Source organism: Saccopteryx leptura, chromosome 3, assembly GCF_036850995.1.
Source record: "Saccopteryx leptura isolate mSacLep1 chromosome 3, mSacLep1_pri_phased_curated, whole genome shotgun sequence".
Classification (NCBI taxonomy): Eukaryota; Metazoa; Chordata; class Mammalia; order Chiroptera; family Emballonuridae; genus Saccopteryx; species Saccopteryx leptura.
In genome coordinates, this window is record NC_089505.1 from 369,374,665 (window position 1) to 369,395,277 (window position 20,613).

At 54.8% G+C, this 20,613-nt stretch overlaps 1 protein-coding gene across 1 annotated transcript in view; it reads right to left on the minus strand.

Annotated features, from left to right (window-relative positions):
• TRAPPC9 (trafficking protein particle complex subunit 9) overlaps window positions 1-20,613 on the minus strand; it is a 364,330-nt gene that overhangs the window by 121,091 nt on the left and 222,626 nt on the right. The window contains exon 19 of the mRNA XM_066379571.1: window positions 11,509-11,651. Coding sequence (XP_066235668.1) covers window positions 11,509-11,651 — 143 coding nt within the window. The remainder of the gene's footprint in view (window positions 1-11,508; window positions 11,652-20,613) is intronic.

Genomic DNA, 20,613 nt, shown 5'->3' on the forward strand with positions numbered 1-20,613 from the left:
GGCAGTGGTGCCGCCACAACGTCCTGGCCCTGCGTGCCTCCACGTCCCTCGGACGGCCGTCTGGCCCTGCGTGCCTCCACGTCCCTCGGACGGCCGTCTGGCCCTGCGTGCCTCCACGTCCCTCGGACGGCCGTCTGGCCCTGCGTGCCTCCACGTCCCTCGGACGGCCGTCTGGCCCTGCGTGTCTCCACGTCCCTCGGACGGCCATCTGGCCCTGCATGCCTCCACACCCCTCGGACGGCCGTCTGTCTGGCCCTGCGTGCCTCCACGTCCCCCGGACGGCCGTCTGTCTGGCCCTGCGTGTCTCCACGTCCCCCGGACGGCCGTCTGGCCCTGCGTGCCTCCACGTCCCTCGGACGGCCGCCTGGCCCTGCGTGCCTCCACGTCCCCCGGACGGCCGCCTGGCCCTGCGTGCCTCCACGTCCCTCGGACGGCCGCCTGGCCCTGCGTGCCTCCACGTCCCCCGGACGGCCGTCTGGCCCTGCGTGCCTCCACGTCCCCCGGACGGCCGCCTGGCCCTGCGTGCCTCCACGTCCCCCGGACGGCCGCCTGGCCCTGCGTGCCTCCACGTCCCCCGGACGGCCGCCTGGCCCTGCGTGCCTCCACATCCCCAGGACGGCCGTCTGGCCCTGCGTGCCTCCACGTCCCCCGGACGGCCGCCTGGCCCTGCGTGTCTCCACGCCCCTCGGACGGCCGTCTTTTGTTTTAAGCTCCACTGAGCACAGAGCTGACGTTAATTCTTGTTTGCTTTCTGTTTGGGCTATTTTTTTCTCCTGAATCCATCTTTCTGAAGTGCAGGGAGGCCAGGGAAACTTCCCTGGGAGATGTAGATCAGAACAGGACTTTGAAGGACAGAGCCCCCCGCCAGGATGGGGGAAGCAGAGGACGCAGGGCCCAGCGGCAGGGAGGAATCGGGAGAAGAGCTGGGGAGAGGGCGAGGCTGCCAGTGGGAGAAGACCCCGCCCGGACAGAGAGAACCGTGCCCGCGAGCCCTCCTCCCCCTCCTCCCCGTGGCCGGTCAGCACTGTCTCCTCTGCGGAGAACTGGGGGTGCCATTCATTACTCAGCAGAACGCAGGCAGATATCCACGGAGCCCCTGCTGTGGCACTTGGGATATGGAAATGAACAAGGAAAATAGGGTCTCTGCTTCCATGGAAACCACACTCCCCTTTGGGGAGAGGGCTGAGAAAGATAAAGGGAGTTAAAAATTTTAAATTGAGTCATATTGTGTTAAATGAGGAAAAAACAGGTTCAGGCCCTGGCCGGTTGGCTCAGCGGTAGAGCGTAGGCCTGGCGTGCGGGGGACCCGGGTTCGATTCCTGGCCAGGGCACATAGGAGAAGCGCCCATTTGCTTTTCCACCCCTGCCCCCTCCTTCCTCTCTGTCTCTCTCTTCCCCTCCCGCAGCCAAGGCTCCATTGGAGCAAAGATGGCCCGGGCGCTGGGGATGGCTCCTTGGCCTCTGCCCCAGGCGCTAGAGTGGCTCTGGTCGCAATATGGCGACGCCCAGGATGGGCAGAGCATCGCCCCCTGGTGGGCAGAGCGTCGCCCCCTGGTGGGCGTGCCGTGTGGATCCCGGTCGGGCGCATGCGGGAGTCTGTCTGACTGTCTCTCCCCGTTTCCAGCTTCAGAAAAATACAAAAAAAAAAAAAAAAAAAACAGGTTCAAAAGGTGGCTGGGTGGGGGGTTTGGACCCACATACAGAGTCAGGAGCATGCCTGCATAGCAACTAAAAACAACTACAAAATAAAACTTTTAAGAAAATGTATTTACCGTAGCAACACACCTAGAAATAAACTTAACAGAATGTACACAGGGTATTTATGGAGAAAACTCTCAAGTTTTAGGAATGGTATTAAAGAAGATGAAAAAAAATGTGTAGACGTATTATGTTCAGGGATGGGACAATTTAATATTTTTTGAAGAAGTCACTTCTTTCCAACTTTATATAAATTCAGTGCAACTCAGGGCTTGGTCATACTTGACCCACCGGTTCTAAATTTATGCATAAGAGAAAGGGGTCCAAGAACATGCGAAACAATGGGAGGAAAACCAGAGACCAAGAACTGTTACAAAGCGGTAAGGACGAAGGCACGGCTGCTCACGCAGTGACGGGGAAGTGCATCAGCAAGAGGACCACAGGCCAGGGCAGGTCCAGGCGCTCAGGGGGACATGGGGACGGGGTATGTGACCGAGGAGGCTGCACTGATTAGGAAGAGAACTCGATAAATACAGCTGGCACAAATGGTTACGCATGGACACGGAAAGTGATACTCCTACCTCACACCATGAACAAAATAAAGTCCAAGCAGACTGAAGACCTAACTAAATGCAATAAAATAAAGCAATAGCTAAAATCCCTTAGAGGAAAATAAAGGTGAACAGCATACACCCTTGAAAGACAGAAAGACTTCAATGAGTGACAAGGGCTCATGCAGAGTGAGGGTTTGGGGAGCGAGGTGTGAGCAGAACACCTGCGCCGACGGTCCCGCGAGCACCATGAGCCCTCTGACACGGGAGCTGCAGCACAGGCCCCGGGGGCTGGCAGGGACAGCGGGGCGAGGACGGGCCACGAGCACCATGAGCCCTCTGACACGGGAGCTGCAGCACAGGCCCCGGGGGCTGGCAGGGACAGCGGGGCGTGGACGGGCCATGAGCACAGAAACAGCGGCGTCCTCCTCAGGACGCAGAGAACACCCCAGCGTCTTACAACATTATGTAATACAATCTAAACCACCGCATGGGAAGAGGCAGGAGAGGTCCCGCCTTCGAGGGAAAATAAAATGGACGACAACCTTACCAGGACAGCCTTTACACACGTCCCAACAAGTAACAAAAGTCTCAGAGAAACAGATGTTATAAAGAGGAGCCACAGACATTTCAGATAGAAAAAACGGAACTGAGACGTCCACCCAGTGATGGGCCAGGTGAAGGGACTGACGAGATGACCAGACACACAGTCAAAAAGGACACAGCAGACACTGCAAGACCACTGGCCAACCTGGTCTGCCTGACCCTCGGTGAACACTCTCCACCCAGAGCAGGGGACACACACTTCTCACAGCTCCGTGCATTACCAAAGTGGGCCGTGTTCTAGGCCAGGAAAGAGAAAAAATAAAAATTAAAAAAAGGCAACTTTTTGAACGAATGAAAACACTTGAATAGACAGTTCAGCAAAAGGCAAATGAGCCCAGAAAACACTGTTCCATACCCTTCACCGTTAGGGACACAGATTAAAACCCTGCCCCAGTACCAACCCCCACGTTCAGAAGCGGCTTCGAGTAAACGCTGACAATGCCAAGTGCTGGCGAGGAGAGGGAGCAAACAGGACCTTCTATCGTGCTGGTGGGACTGCACGGGGCACTGCTCCTCCGGGCAGCAGCTTGGCGGGGTCGCTGACGGTGTGTCCACCCGCGAGCCCACTCCTAGGAATGCACCCTAGAGAAATGAAAACTCACTCTCACCAAAACATTACAAACAGGCATTGACAGCAGCCCTACTCTCTCTCTCTCTCTCTCTCTCTCTCTCACACACACACACACACACACACACACACACACACAAAACAGACTGGAAACAAGGCAAAGGTCTTTCAACCAGTGAACGGACACCATACACTGTGTGCACCCTGCAGGACAGGTAAAATCTCAGCAATTAAAAAAAAAATCAAACCTCTGATATACTCAACAGCATGATGGATCTCAAAATCAATATGGTTAAGTGAAAAAGTCACTTTCAAAAGATTACATACAGTCTGACTCCATTTCCACGACACTGCGGGAAAGTCAAGACGTGAACAAGTGAGTGGCTGGAGGAACAGGCCGGCAGTCAAGGGGTCAGGGTGGGGCAGGGTCTAGTCACAAGGAGCAGCATGTTGAAGTTCTGGGGTGACAGAACTAACTGTTCTTCGTCCTGACTGTGGTGGAAACATGACTGTGTATTTCAGGACTCATAAAACTCTACACTAGACAAGTCAACTTTCCTGTGCGTTAACGTAAACAGTTTTAAATCAATATAATTAAAAATAAGCACCACAATGAGCTTGATGAGCATACAAAGGTCATTCTGAATGCCAGTTCTGTTGCTTAGTGACTAATATCTTAAGCAAGTCATCTGACGCCCCTGAGCCTCAGGGTCCCCAGTGAAGACATGGAGTGAAGAGGAAGTGCGGTGGGGAAAGAACTGAGCGTGATTTGCAGAACCACAAGCAGGCTGCTGTGACAGAAATGCAAGGCGTGGTGACGGCCGGTCTGGCTGCCCCGAGAGGCAAAGCATGTCACCGAGCCAGCGGAGCAATCCCTCTAATTACCCAACACTGACTCAGCTCGAGCGAGTGCGAGAACGTCCCGTGCCAAGGACTGAGCCTACCCAAACACACGGCACCGCGACCAGAAAGGGCGTGGGGCTCCTCCTCCCACTGAGGTCAGCCGGCCTCCTGCGGGCCTCCCGGGGTCTGGACCCCCACGTGCGGTCATTCCTGGGAGTGCGGAAGTGAGTGACCACAGAGCCAAAACAGGTAGTCACGGCCACATGCACCTTTATCCGTGTGGTCTTTTAAAATTCGATAAGCCTGTCTACTTTTTCATTGTCTTCTTTAGAGAAGAAAAAAAAAAAAAAAATACATATATATATATATGGCTTCTTGTACATCTCAAGAAAGCCTGGGAGCTTAATTCAGCCTAAAACAAAGGAAGAACAGAACAAAGAATCGAAGGTGCTGCTGTTGACGTTCAACTTCTCGTCACCACGGCCGCACAGAGTCACCAGGCTCTCGTCACCAAGGCCGCACTGAGTCACCAGCTTTCCAATGTCCCTGAAGACTGTGGATCCTTCCCGGCCACTAAACCAGGCTTTCTCGCAGAGTGAGTTAGGGAAGGACTCCCGGAGTCAGACCCCCTGCAGGAGCACCTGCCGTCAGTGAGGTCGCCTGCACGGTGGGAACGAGGCCAGCCCGGCCCCTGAGAGGTACTGAGGTGACACCCTGCTGAAGGGGGCGGGGCAGCGGCCACAGAGCTGGCAGGTGTTGTTGATATGACGGACGCATCCCTCACTCCCCAGAACTTGGCACCACTGCTCCCTGCAGGTGCCATGCTCGAGAAGAATGACCGCCCGCCCCTGTTTTTCAATTACACACCTGTGTCGGGCCCTCTGTTAGACACCTGACACACATGTATCTTTAGACCTGACCACGACCCTGCAGGATCAATGCACCTCCGTCTCGGGGTGGAGGACAGATGAGCCTTCAATAAGAACGACAGAGCAGGCAGGCAGGAGGGCCCACGTCTGAAACCAGGCACGGACACGCTTCACTCCGCATCCTGGTGCTCGCAAAAATTCTGAGTTCTCGTTCAGCGGAACAACAACCGAACACAGGAATACGGCAACCTGAAGAAGCTTGGCCGTGCTGAAATCCAACATTACAACTGCCGGGGCCCCGAGCCCGGGGCTGAGCTGCCCGGGCCCTGTTTTTTGGGAGGGGGAGTATTTTTCTAAAGGGCCAGGATAAACGCGCGATGTCTCAAGTGCTGTGACTTCCATTAATGATGGAACGATGTGACGCCCTATGCCCTGCTCAGAGGAGTGTATTTTCCACAGAGCACTGAGCAGCAACGTCTAAGAGGGGATCATTTATCGTAACCGGCTGGGGAAAAATTTCTCCTCGGGAGCGGGGGCGGCTCCGCACGCAGACAGGACAGCACGGCCAGATCCATTTCCATCTCGTCCCGAACGACGTTACCAGGCAGCTCTGCGTATGAAGTGAATCTCAGAGGTAACTGATCTCCTAAATAAGTCAGCCGAGACCCGTGCACAGCCCCGAGGGAGAGGGGTGAGAAACCAATGATGAGAATGCCCCCTGCCGCCTTCAGCACGCCTGGGCGTGGAGAACGCAGCTTCTCTCCAGTGTCCAGTGCGATTTCTCCAGTCACGATGGGCCTCCTGGTCACTGCGGCGAGGGACAGGAAGTCTGAGACACAGAAAGAGCCGCTTCCAAAGACACGGCCAGAGGGGCCCACTGTACTTGGCCCCAGGTACAAAGGACCTGGGCGGAGAGCACGGATTTTGGTGCCCTGGGCAGAGAGCACGGATTTTGGTGCCCTGGGCAGAGAGCACGGATTTTGGTGCCCAGATGGCCATAATGCAGGTCACCTCCCTTCTACTTGTTCACATGCAGCGGAGGGTGAGGTGGGTACTGTGCCCAGATCACATGCCGACTCCAGTGGGTTCTCCCGGGGTTTAAATGGGACGCTGCACGCGAGGGACCTAGGACCTTCCCCAGAATAGAGGAGGCTCTGAATAACCAACATTTCCTTTCCGCCTTTTGCCATGAAAAAATCAGCAATAAGAGAAACTGCCTAAAGCATCAATCCTAACGAGAGGAGAGGAGCAGACGTGCTAACTCTTCCAGGAACCAATGACTTCACATCCACTGAGCGCGCTCAGGTTGCCGTGGGCCACGCGTACACCTTCCTTTGTGAAACATCTGTTCGGGTCTTCTGCCTGTTCTTTATGTCTGTCTCTTTAGTATTTAATTTTAGGACTTCTTTTTATATATACACATAGGATACAAGGCCTGGGTTGCACAAATGTATCGTAAATAGGCATTTTCTCCTGGTTGTGTAGCTAGCCTTTTGAGAAGCTGTAGTTTTTGTTGTTGTTTTTTATCTTGACAAAATCCATCTGATCAACTTTTTATTTTAAGGTTAGTAGTTTTTGACCCCATCTGGGAACTCGCTGCCCCGAAGTTATGAAGACACTGTAGTTTTTTCTTTAAGTTTATAATTAGTTTTTTATTTGGAATTTTTTTTTGCTTTTATTTATTCATTTTTCAGAGAGAGAGGAAAGAGAGAGAAAGAGAGAGAGAGAGAGAAGATGGGAGGAGCAGGAAGCATCAACTCCCATACATGCCTTGACCAAGCAAGCCCACGTTTCGAACCAGCAACCTCAGCGTTCCAAGTCAACACTATCCCCTGCACCACCACAGGCCAGACTAATTGGAGTTGTTCGTGTTTTGTTTTTTTGGTTTAGGTCTATAATCCATCTCAAATGAATCACTGTATATGATATGATGCATGGGTCCAAGTATTTTTTTCCAAAAAAAAGTGTATTTAGTTCTTCCGGCATCATTTGTTCAAAGACTTCTCATCCCACATGAAATTGTCTCCATGCCTTTTTATTTTTTAAATCAACTGATCATAGACACGTGAGTCTACTCTTGGACTGCTATGGTCCCCTGAACTCTCTGCCTGTCGTTACGACAGCAGCATCCTCTGCTGACGACTGCAACGTTAACCTTGCCTTAAAATCACCCGACCTGAGCCCACCACCTCTGTGCTTCCTGTCAAGTACCTGCCTGGTCCACTGGCAAGTCTGTTCCACTCTGAAAGAATTTTACAAATCAGCTTGTCAACTACCATCCACCCCCCAAATAATCCTTTCGGGACTTTGATTGGGACGAGTTTTCTATATTGTTACTGATTTTCTGCTTCTTCTGTCAAATACTGAGACACACATTGAACTACCTGACCACGATGTCTCCCTTCATTTCCCCACTTCATGTCCATTCTTCTCTTCAGAGGTCTCTTTTACTTTGCAGCTAAGCCTTTGTTTGAGTGCCTCACGGTTAGGACTGTTAGGTTCTCCTCCCAGTGACGGGAGGCTCACCCACCATCACTGCCGGTCACCTTCTCTGTCCTCCTCCCAGTGACGGGAGGCTCACCCACCACCACTGCCGGTCACCTTCTCTGTCCTCCTCCCAGTGACGGGAGGCTCACCCCACCATCACTGCCGGTCACCTTCTCTGTCCTCCTCCCAGTGACGGGAGGCTCACCCACCATCACTGCCAGTCATCTCTGTCCTCCTCCCAGTGACGGGAGGCTCACCCACCATCACTGCCGGTCACCTTCTCTGTCCTCCTCCCAGTGACGGGAGGCTCACCCCACCACCACTGCTGGGTCATCACCTTCTCTGTCCTCCTCCCAGTGACGGGAGGCTCACCCACCACCACTGCCGGTCACCTTCTCTGTCCTCCTCCCAGTGACGGGAGGCTCACCCACCACCACTGCCGATCATCTCTGTCCTCCTCCCAGTGACAGGAGGCTCACCTCACCATCACTGCCGGTCACCTTCTCTGTCCTTTTTCTCCTTAAAGTCACCCTGTGTGACCATTACTAGACCAGTGCCAACTTTCTGACGATTCGTGTTCACATGGGATATGTTTTCTCCCTGTCATCTGGCTTTTAAACTGTGTGCATTTCATGCTTCCTGTAGAAAACAAAGAGTTGGATCCTGCTTTTTTTTTACTACCGTCTGACAATTTCTACTTTTATCGGTAAATGCACCAGGCAGTCTGTTAACGGGTAATGGAGTCTTGGTGCAGCGGTGGAAGCCCCCACATTGCTGAGGGTTTCCTCCATGGCCATGTGCTGGGTTCTCTATCGTCCCCTCTTACCACCAACTCCCCCCTCTGGAATTAAATATGTGTAGTGTCCCATTTTATTCCTTCCAGCTTTACTGTCCATACCTTAAGTGTCTGCTCCGGGGTTTACAATAAGCATCTTTAACTTATCACATTGTAACCACAAATAATATAACATGCAGCATAAGAACGTCCATTTCCCCTCCTCCTCTTCTCTTCCCTGCCTCTGTGCTTTTTTTGGTTACATATTTTATTCCTGTGTGCGATCTACACTACAAAGTAAATGTATCGTTTCATCTCAAAACAGTCAGTCGTCTATTAATAAGGGAAGGAAAGGAATCTTTGATATTTATTCATTGATTTATGATTCCTGGGACTCATTGTTCCCTAATTTGGCTCCAAATTTCCACTTGGCATTGGTGCTGCCTGATCAGCTTTGTTGGACTGACGGAACAGGGAGACCACGACCGAGCCGTCTCTCAGCCCCGCGAGGGTTCAGCAGCGCCGGAAACATTGAAGTGCCGTTTGAAAGGCTCCCGGTCTGCTAAGCTCCTAGCAGAAGCACAAGCAATTACAGGCGAGCCCACAGAAGCACCAACACACTCTGCCTAGTCACGTTCGGGAAAATGTCACACAACTGGTGACACAGGTCGTCAGAAGGTTCCCGTCGGTGGGGGAAGAACGATGGTTGAGAAGAGGGACAGCTGCAGATGTGCACACCGGCACGACATCCCCGGGGGGCCGAGGGGCAAGCGTCTCGTGCAGGAGGCCTGGGGGGCTGAGACAAACGGGCTGCGCAGGCAGGGCCACGGCAGACTGCAAAGCACCCCCAGCAGCAGCCGGGGCTCTGAGCTCTATGTCACGCGCCCTGGGCCAGGCTCCACGCCGACAGGACGGGGCGGGAGCGAGCTGGGGGCCATGGTCCCGGTAGGTGACCGTTCCTGCAATGCGGCAGAACGCACCGGGCCGTCGGGAGCCGTGACGGGCCTGGGACCAGTCCGACTTCACGGGAATGGGAGGGGAGAATCGGAGGGCCTGATGGCTCCAGCTTTGGAGCAGGAAGAGGAAACAGAGGCCCAAAGAAAGCAGACTGAGGACAACAGGTCGGGTGGTCAGCAGCCCATCAGCGAGCCACCTGCTCTGCCAAGCGCACGTCTGCACCCAAACACAAGGCTGCGCTTTTCTTGTCGGAAACTGTCAGAGCCTCGGGGGCTATGACGCAGAAGCCAGCTACCCAGCTCCGTGACAACCTGCGCGGTGTCCGAGGACCCCTTCTCTGAGAGGCGGCTGCAGGAGAGGGGGCAGAGGCCGCAGCCTCAGGTCAGGAGGGAGGAGAGGCCCGGGGCGCCCGGGAGCCTCCGGCAGCCGTCCTGCAAACTCCAAACAGGGGCCGGCCTGGGCCAGAGAGGCGATGCCTCCGGGCTGGGAGAGGGGCAGCTGATGACACGGGATGCTGGAGGGCAGGAGCGCGGCCACTAACCCTCGCTCGAGCCGCTCTCCAGTTTGGGGAAGACAGCCTTTCCTATAAACCAAAACTTCACGTGTCATTTGGGGCCACCACACTTTAAAGGGAGTTAGTTTTATATCAACGTTAACACGGCATCAGCACTCTCTACTCTGGGGACTAGAGGGCCAACAGGTGGGGGGAGGGGGACAGGGTTGAACGAGATGCCCTCTCCCGGTTCCAGGCTACACAGGCGAGTGCACGTCACCACCGCGCCTTAACCTGCTGACAGCCAATGACCCCATTCCACCCCACGCGGGCACGAAGGTGCAGCTGTGCCCACCGGTGATCAGACCCGCTTTCCAATGACTGCTGGCCGCCCGGGCCAACCCGAGGGGCAGAGGGTCCCCCGCTGCTGGGGCTCCGCTCAGTGCATTCAGTCTGTGACCCCTACTTCCCTGGGGTCCAAGGTTTGGGTGAGAAACTGTCATTCTCCCCCTCAGAGAGGAATACCTCTTGTGCCTCTGGCCCTGTCTGGTCTGGAGTAGACATGCTGTCTGATCTCCCTCCCTCGAAGGGAGACGAGGTCGGGGGGAAGCGAAGAGGAGAGGAGACTTCTGGGCCGGAATGGCTCCCCGGGCAGAAACGGTCCGGTGTGCCCGACGGCTGGCACCATGACGCGGAGTCCAGCCGAGGTGCCGAGCAGCTGGGCTCACACCCAAGTCTCACTGGGATGCCAGGGGTGGTATAAAAAGAGATGCTGTAGTCCTCCGGGCATCCCCAGCTCAGGTACACAGGACCAGAACCAGGACCAGGCTCAGGGTATGGGACCCAGCTCAGGTCCACAGGACCAGGACCAGGCTCAGGGTATGGGACCCAGCTCAGGTCCACAGGACCAGGACCAGGACCAGGCTCAGGGTATGGGACCCAGCTCAGGTCCACAGGACCAGGACCAGGACCAGGCTCAGGGTATGGGACCCAGCTCAGGTCCGCAGGACCAGGACCAGGCTCAGGGTATGGGACCCAGCTCAGGTCCGCAGGACCAGGACCAGGCTCAGGGTATGGGACCCAGCTCAGGTCCGCAGGACCAGGACCAGGACCAGGCTCAGGGTATGGGACCCAGCTCAGGTCCACAGGACCAGGACCAGGCTCAGGGTATGGGACCCAGCTCAGGTCCGCAGGACCAGGACCAGGACCAGGGTATGGGACCCAGCTCAGGTCCACAGGACCAGGACCAGGATCAGGCTCAGGGTATGGGACCCAGCTCAGGTCCGCAGGACCAGGACCAGGACCAGGCTCAGGGTATGGGACCCAGCTCAGGTCCGCAGGACCAGGACCAGGACCAGGCTCAGGGCATGGGACCCAGCTCAGGTCCACAGGACCAGGACCAGGACCAGGCTCAGGGTATGGGACCCAGCTCAGGTCCGCAGGACCAGGACCAGGACCAGGCTCAGGGCATGGGGACGACCACAGACAAGCATGTGGCCGTGTCATCATAACTGTCACAGCCTGTCACAAGGTGGGACGCCATTCCCTCACAACTACGGGACACCCGCCTGTTTCTCTGAGGAGGCCTGGAGGCCCCGGGAGTCTGCGCAGCGTGGCTCTGGGCTCTAAGACGAGCGCCCACCGAGCACGGGCCCGTTTACCTGGTCGCCGGCAGCGTGCTGACCCGGGTGAAGAACATGGACGGCTCGACCTCCACGTGCAGCCCCAGCGACAGGTGCCTGTAGTACCCCTCCACGTGGCCCGGGCCTCCCGAGTATTTGAAGTTCAGGATGGCTTCCAGCGTCTGCAGAGACACGAGACACGGTATTAGCACTCCCCAGGCCGACCGGCATCCCTGCAGGAGGCAGGCTCCCTCGGGTGGGGCTGACCACAACACCTGGTGAAGTAACTCCTCCTTCCCCAGGGGACGCCGGCCCCACCCCTGTGACCCCGTGTGGGTCTGCAGCGGCCACTCTGAGACCGGGCACACAAACTCCTCCTTCCCCAGGGGACGCCGGCCCCACCCCCGTGACCCCGTGTGGGTCTGCAGCTGCCACTCTGAGACCGGGCACACAAGCGTAAAGGGGCTCCCATCCCCTGTACGTCTCTGTCCTGTGCGTGGAGGTCCTGTGTGGACACTGCACTTGAGAGAGGACAGGCATTGTGACCAGCACCGCTCACACACACGTCTGCTGGGGGCTGCCATCGGGAGGCGCGGCGTGGCTCCCAGGCCAGCAGCTACAAACTCACAACACTTCCCTGAACCCGTGGAGAGACACGGTCACAAGGTCACCACGAGCCAGAAGGCCGTGGAAAGATAAGGCCTCCCAGAAGGGACAGGCGGGGACACCATGTCACCAGAGGCAGATGGCAGCCACACAACAGGCTAGAAGGGAATCAGCTCAAGTTTAATGAGCTGCCACAGGACGAGGAGGGGTCTCTGAAGGTGCAGCACAGAGGGAGGGGCGCTACCACCACAGGGAAGGTAAGAAGTCCACCCCCCGGCCGCCACCCCCACCCCCACCCCGTCCCTACCCAGACCCTCCTCTCCCTGAGGCAGAACCCTCAGCTTCCAGGAGAGGGGCAGCAAATGCCAAGGGCAGGAGTAAATATCCGATTCCAGCCGGGGGAGGGCAGAGGCGGCTGGGAGGTCTCCCCGACGGGGCGCAGCACCTCACCCTTCTCAGCCTCCTTCTTGGCTGGGAGACGGAAACAGCCACGAGTGCCTGTCTCACTGGACTGTGCGGCAGCGTCGAGGGGAATAACGGTGGTGCCAGGGCAGGTAGGCACACGGAAACAGCCACGAATGCCTGTCTCACTGGACCGTGCGGAAGCACAGAGGGGAATAACGGTGGTGTCAGGGCAGGGAGGCACACGGAAACAGCCACGAGTGCCTGTCTCACTGGACTGTGCGGCAGCGTCGAGGGGAATAACGGTGGTGTCAGGGCAGGGAGGCACACGGAAACAGCCACGAATGCCTGTCTCACTGGACTGTGCGGCAGCGTCGAGGGGAATAACGGTGGTGTCGGGGCAGGGAGGCACACAGAAACAGCCACGAGTGCCTGTCTCACTGGACTGTGCGGCAGCGTCGAGGGGAATAACGGTGGTGTCGGGGCAGGGAGGCACACGGAAACAGCCACGAGTGCCTGTCTCACTGGACTGTGTGGAAGCACAGAAGGGAATAACGGTGGTGTCGGGACAGGGAGGCACACGGAAACAGCCACGAGTGCCTGTCTCACTGGACTGTGCGGCAGCGTCGAGGGGAATAACGGTGGTGTCAGGGCAGGGAGATGGAAACAGCCTCGAGTGCCTGTCTCACTGGACTGTGCGGCAGCGTCGAGGGGAATAACGGTGGTGTCGGGGCAGGGAGGAACACGGGAAATAATCCCTCCCGCCCTCTGCACCTTGCCATCCGACGCCCGGAGGCAACATGGCTTAGCGAGGAGACGAAGGGGGAATGGATTTCACCGCCATTTCTTTCCTGGTCTTTTTTATATATTTTTTTTTCCCATGGGGAAAGACACATAAAAAAGTTTACCCTTTTTACTGTTTTAAAATGCACAGTTCTGTTGCAGGAAGCGCATTCACACTGCTGTGACAAACGTCACCATCACCGTCTCCAGAACTTGTCATCTTCCCAAATGGAAACTCTGTACTGAGGAAACACTGAGTCCCTACTTTCCCCTCCGCACCAACATTCTCCTTCCGAGTCTGACGACCCAAGGGACCCTCACGGAGATGGAACTATTCTGAGTCTGACGACCCAAGGGACCCTCACGGAGATGGAACTATGCAGTTTTTTTCCTTGTGTGTTGGGCTAGCTTCACTTAGCATAATGCCCTCCAGGGTCAGCCATGTTGCAGAGTGTTACCAGAACTTCCTTCCTTCTTAAAGCTGAAAAGTGTCCCCATGTCCGCAGAGACCGCGCTGCCCACCCACCTGTCCATGGCCGGCTGGGAGGCTCCCCGCCTTCTGACTGCTGTGAATCACGCTGTTACGAACTGGAATGTACAGATACCTGTTCTGAGACCTTGCTTTCAGCTCTGCTGGGTACCCGTGGATTGATGTCTCTTTAATTTTATTAAGAATCCAGCCATTTCCCACAGGGGCTGCACCATTTTACATTCCCACCCCAGTGCACAGGGCTCACGTGTCTCCACACCCTCCTCGACATTTGTTAGGTTCTGGTTTTGAGGGGTTGTTGTCCTTTTTTTAAATTTTATTGTTTTATTATTTTTTTTAATAATAACCCTCCTAATAGGGGCATGCAGCAACATCTCATTTCAATTTTGACTTGCATTTTCCCAACGAAGAGTGACATTAAGCATCTTCTCACATGCTCACTGGCCACCTACTAGGGTCCCGGGGGAGATGGCTGTTTCCAGTCCTCCGTCCCATCATGACAGCTCACTCCCCCGCGCCCCCCAGGGTGTCTGCCGTGCCTGCGTGTCTACAGGCCCCCTTCCACGTTCCTGCTCCCAGGGGACCGTCCGGACTCTCTCCTCAGACACAAGTGGCACTCCTCCGTCCAGGCCCAGAGAAAGCCACGCCTTCCCCCCAAAACACTTCTATTCCCCTTGCTTAAAAAGGGCTCAGTAAAATACAGAGGCCAGATAGACAAATAGATTATAGAAGATAGATAGATAATAGATTAGATAGATAGGTAGATAGATGATAAATGACAGATAGATAGATAGATGATAGATAGATAGATGATAGGTTAGATAGGTAGACAGATGATACACACACACATACATATATATATATATATGGATGGCTTTCATTGTTTATACATGCAGGGATCATCTTTTAGACTCACCAAATTCCCAAATCATTTTCCCAAACCACAAAGCAGTGACCTGTCAGCTCAGAAACATGGCCGGTGCCCTGGGGACGTGCCTTGCATTCTGTGAAAACCCCTTGTCATCCGCAGAAGGTGAGACCCCCTCCACCCCAGACACACGCGTCCCAACAGGCTTTCTGACTCCACATGACTGTCACTAGTTTGGTCTAGTTTTTCGGTCACCTGCAAACACCCCCAGGGGCTCTCTGAGTGCCAGGCGCAGGCTTGGGATAGGATGCGTAAGCTGTGGTCCCTGATCTCAGGAAACCCAGAAAACCCTGGGCGAATGGATGTCTGAATAAATTAACTAATAAGCAAATAAAGCCAAGCCCCGCGCGCGCACACACACACACACACACACACACACACACGGCAGCTTCCTCCACTGCAGCCACACTGGTCAAGAAAGGAAACAGACACCGGACAATGGTTTGCAAATGCAAAGGCAAAAAAAGAAAAAAAAAGAGCTAAATAACAAAAAATGTCACACCGCTTTGTTTTTTAGTGTAAACTAAAAGTTGCCCCAGGCAGTGTGTAGTAGAAACCTCCCGGGAACCAAGCACCAGCTGCAGAGACAGAGCAGCACACAGACCAAGTCTGCTGTTTCCTCGGATGTCTCTCTGCTCTGCAGAGAGTCGGGGGGAAAGATATAATTACAGAGAAAATATCTATCTAACTTATGAAAATCAGGCACAGAAGAGGTTTTGTGAAATTATCAAGTATCAGCGCCGTTCCTCCTTGATTAAAAAAATAGAAGCTTCCTCAGCTGCATAAAATTAGAATATTTTAATAAAACCCCCGGGCGGGTTGGTAAGAACACGGGATGTTCAAGTTTCTCAATCAAAACCTAACGGGAAGCAAGGTTCTACTCTGCACGAGGCCTTCTCCACTTAGAGCGCGTGCAGTCCTTACTCTGCGAAGAGGTCATTACAAAACCAGTCACGGGCCAGGAGATAAGAAAGAAACTGTTTACCTTCTAAGCATACAACTGACTGTTGGAGCTGAAACGAAGGGTCTTCCCAGGGTGACCTTCTCCCGAGCACATGCCCAGTGCTCTGCTAAGTGAGCTGTACACACAGGGCCCTCGGAAGAAAGTCCTGTTCTCATAAACCAGCCTCAGAGCAGTGGGTGGTGGGCCCAGGCCACAGGCCCGGGAAGCAGGACGTCCCGGACACAAACCCGGAGCTGCCAGGCGGAGCAGCCTGCTCTCCTGCCGTGAGTGCAGATGATTCAGAATAGCATTCATTCCTCCAGGCAACTGTCCACTCACAACCCCAGAGGACCGTCTACCACGTGACAACAGGCTATCAGAAAACACGGCACCACTGAAACACCATTCTCTTGAAAATATCAATGAAAGGGACAACCCTCTAAGTCAGGCTAATCAAGGAAACAGAGAAACTAACTGCCAGTATCAACCGTGAACATGAGTGTCTTCTATCAGTATAGATCCTACACACATGAAAAATAATACAGGAATCATGCAGCCAGCTTAGTGGCAATGGAGTCAACAACTTAGATGAAATGGACACATTACCAGACGGGACCGAGAGAAACAGAAAACCCAAAGTCTCCCAGCAACTGAAGGTGGACATTGACTTCAAGGTTACAACCCCTCCCAAAAGCTCAGAAGGTTTCCCAGTGAATTCGATCAAACTTTTAGGGTAAAGATGTCAGCAATTTCACACACCTCTCCAGAAAACAGAGAAAGGGAGAGAGGGTCCTCATTCTTCTCATGAGGCCAGTGGTGCCCAAATACCAAATTCAGACAGAACTTACATGGGGGGGGGGGGGGGGACAAAAACCTACAGGCCTATATTCCCCATGAATTTAGATGTAAAAACCCTTAACAAAAATATTACAGAATCAAATATAGTAATGTATAAAATAGGTAATATCTATACATCGTGACCAAATAAGTTTATCTCAACAACGCAAGGTTGGTGTGACATCGGAAAATCAATATCATTCACCATATTAACAGACTATTTACAAACAAAAAAATAAAAGAAAGAAAGCCACGTGATCATCTCAATAGCTTCAGAAAATACAGTTGACAAAACTCAAAACCCATTTATGATCTTTTTCATAAATCTCACCAAACTGGGCATGAAAAGAACAGCCTCAATCTACAAAGTGTACTCATAAACAACTTGCAGTTTAAACCACATTTAATGGTAAACTAAATGTTTTACCCCTAAGCCCCCTCCCCCCTAAAAAAGAGGCCAGGCCATGGTTTTCATTATTTCTATCCTCACTGTACTTGAGATACTAGCAAGTTCAATAAGGCAAGAAAAAAAAAAGACATACACATTGGAAAGGAAGAAGTAAAACTGTCCACAGACAACACAATCAGGGCATCTAATAGCTACCTTGAAAAGTATATGGCTTACCAAAGGAGTTACCAAAAGGAAGGAGGGGAAGTTACTCTTATTTGGAGAAACGTCCAAATTACTAAAGTTGTGTGCAGTGATGAACTCTCCCCGGGTACAGGTGTTCAAACAGTGAACAGCTGCTAGGCCTACACTGCATGGCAAAGGTGAACCTTTAAAAGACTTCTCAAGTCCTTCTATCCCATGTCAAAGATTAAATGATTTTAGCTACAAAAAATAGTTAGAAGTTAAAAAGAGGCCTTAAAGTAATCAAGTCAGCCAATCTTGCTTTTTACCTGGGGAACCCAAGATCCTATCTGGCCCTTCCTCTCACACCGAGCCCCTCTGGAAGGGAAGGAGGGGACGCCCTTCCCTGGGCCCCTTCTCAAGGTGGTCAGGCACCATCCAGATGGGCCCAGGACAGCAATGAGATCTAGTCCAGATTCTTGTCCGCGAAACAAAACAGAGAAAAGGGCTTAGAACAAGCTACCTCAAGAGAAAGAAGGGTTGTAGACTGATTTCTTGTTGTTGTTTTTATAGTTTTCTTCCTTATCCAACAGGAAGAAAAGTTTATCAACAAATCATTATTCAAGGACAACGGGGGAAATGTGAATGGACCGTATACAGTGGTACCTTGAGATACGAATTTAATTCGTTCTGTCACCGAGCTCGTAAGTCAGTCAACTCATATACTAAACTGCCGATACCGGACCTGTGTGCCAATGCGCCAACTAGCAGCAGCTTCCCGAATCACGACTCCTAGCTTGGAATTTCACTCGGATCTTGAAAAAAAACATGAACCGAGTCGCAGCTCGCATCTTAAAAAATTCGTATGTTGGTCTGTCAGTATCTCAAGGTACCACTGTATTACACAACAGCACTGTACCAACGTCAGATTTCGTGGGTGTGACAATGACATAGCAGGTCCTCAAATAACATCACTTTATATAAGGCTGATAAAAAAAAAGAAATCAGTTCCCAGCCAGGGCCACTGTCTCCGAGTCTGGGTGGGTTTCCCTGAGTGTTCAGGTTCCCTCCCTCGTGAGGTGCAGCCATATGTCTACAGGTGGCCGTCTGGTGGCGACCCTGGCACATGGCTGCCTCTCCCAGGACCTCTGTGCTTATCTTCACAGCGGAACCCACTCGCTGACCGCTCACAGAATCCTCTCCCAGCTCAGTGCGCACAAGGGTCCAGGAGCTAGAGCCCCGCCCCCACCCCGCCCACATCAGCTGACCCCACCGCCGCCCCGCCCCACAGACATCAGCTGACCCCACACCCGCCCCGCCCCACAGACATCAGCTGACCCCACACCCGCCCCGCCCCACAGACATCAGCTGACCCCACACCCGCCCCGCCCCACAGACATCAGCTGACCCCACACCCGCCCCGCCCCACAGACATCAGCTGACCCCACACCCGCCCCGCCCCTCCGACATCAGCTGACCCCACACCCGCCCCGCCCCACAGACATCAGCTGACCCCACCCCTCCGACATCAGCTGACCCCACCCCTGCCTGCCCCGCCCCACAGACATCAGCTGACCCCACCCCTCCGACATCAGCTGACCCCACCCCTGCCTGCCCCGCCCCGCAGACATCAGCTGACCCCACCCCCGCCCGTCCCGCCCTGCGTGAACACTGAGCAGCTGAGTCTCAGCGAGAGCAGCCGCAGCCCTCGCTGGGCCTTGGTCTCCGCGGTGAAGGCCGAGTCCAGCAGCAGCGTGCCCGCAACTCGCCAGGCACTGTGTCCCCCGCGTCCAAGACCCGCCAGCATGCCCATCTGGGCCAACAGGAAAAGAGTGAGAAAAGGAAGCTGCCTTTTAAGATGCCACCTTGTCCGCTGGCCGTGTACGGCTGCGGCCTCTCATTTGCTGATTTAAAAACAACAAGTGTGGCCCTGGCCGGTTGGCTCAGCGGTAGAGCGTCGGCCTGGCATGCAGGAGTCCTGGGTTCGATTCCCGGCCAGGGCACACAGGAGAAGCGCCCATCTGCTTCTCCACCCCTCCCCCTCTCCTTCCTCTCTGTCTCTCTCTTCTCCTCCCACAGTCAAGGCTCCACTGGAGCAATGTTGGCCTGGGCGCTGAGGATGGCTCTGTGGCCTCTGCCTCAGGCTCTAGAATGGCTCTGGTTGTAACAGAGTGACGCCCCAGATGGGCAGAGCATCACCCCCTGGTGGGCATGCCGGGTGGATCCCGGTCAGGCGCATGCGGGAGTCTGTCTGACTGCCTCCCCGTTTCCAGCTTCGGAAAAATGAAAAAACAAAACAAAAACAAGTGTGGCTTGGATTTGCCATTTGCTCGACTGTACCCAAAGCGTGTCAGTGACAGAATTCGATCCCGTATCTATCCAACTCTGAAGTCCTTGTTACCACAGGGCGAGGCACCACTGTGCACATACACAGTGTGACCCACGTGAATGTCAGGTCCCTGCCCTGTGGTCCCTCCAGGCACGGGGTGCCCAGTGCTTGCTCACAGCCTGGCACACAGCGCCTGGTGGAGGAACCCAGCAAACACTCACTGAATAAATGAATGACAGGAACACCTCCAGCCCTCAGAGGAGGGGTTTCCCGAGGACGGTGGCTCCCCAGTCCCTGGGAGGATACGTCTCCACGATGAGTGGAAACCTGGCAGCCCGCAGATGCCGCTGCCTCCGCTGAACGCACAGCTGTGGAAGAGAACGTCCTCCCGCGTCTGCTAAGTGTGCCTTTCTAATTACACTCACCTCAGACGTGTTCCCTCTAGAGACCGAGAATAGCTAAATAACATAATTACAAAGGAGTAACATTCTATGTCAGCTGAAAACAGTAAGCCAGAGGTAAGCTAGGATTAGCGAACAGACAGTAAGTCAGTGTGAACAACCATTACGAGCGAAAACAAAAGCGATACATAATGAGAGCATAGACCTTCACCCCAAAACAAGAGCCACCAAGGCGTTTGACTTCTTTCCTCCGGTCACCCCAGCAACCAGCACCAGTCAGGAGGAAAGACAGGGAGCGGCCGGCGCCCCACGCCCAGCGCCCCACGCCCGGCGCCCCACGCCCGGAAGCCCCACGCCCGGCGCCCCACGCCCAGCACCCCACGCCCGGAAGCCCCACGCCCGGCACCCCACGCCCGGCACCCCACGCCCGGAAGCCCCACGCCCGGCAGCCCCACGCCCGGCGCCCCACGCCCGGCAGCCCCACGCCCGGCAGCCCCACGCCCGGCGCCCCACGCCCGGAAGCCCCACGCCCGGCGCCCCACGCCCGGAAGCCCCACGCCCGGCGCCCCACGCCCGGAAGCCCCACGCCCGGCGCCCCACGCCAGGAAGCCCCACACCCGGCAGCCCCACGCCCGGCAGCCCCACGCCCGGCGCCCCGTGCCCGGCTCAGACAGCAGCCGCCCTGCACTCCCTGGGCGGCTTCGAAGCTCCAGCTCCTTTGTGCGCAAAGACCCAGGAAGCTTCCCTGTCCGCAGGACGCTTGGTTGTGAGCACTAAATGCAAAAACGAGGAGTCTAACCAGCATCAGTGCCCCGTTTCCACGTGGAGCCCACCTGGTCTCCCGAACAGAGACC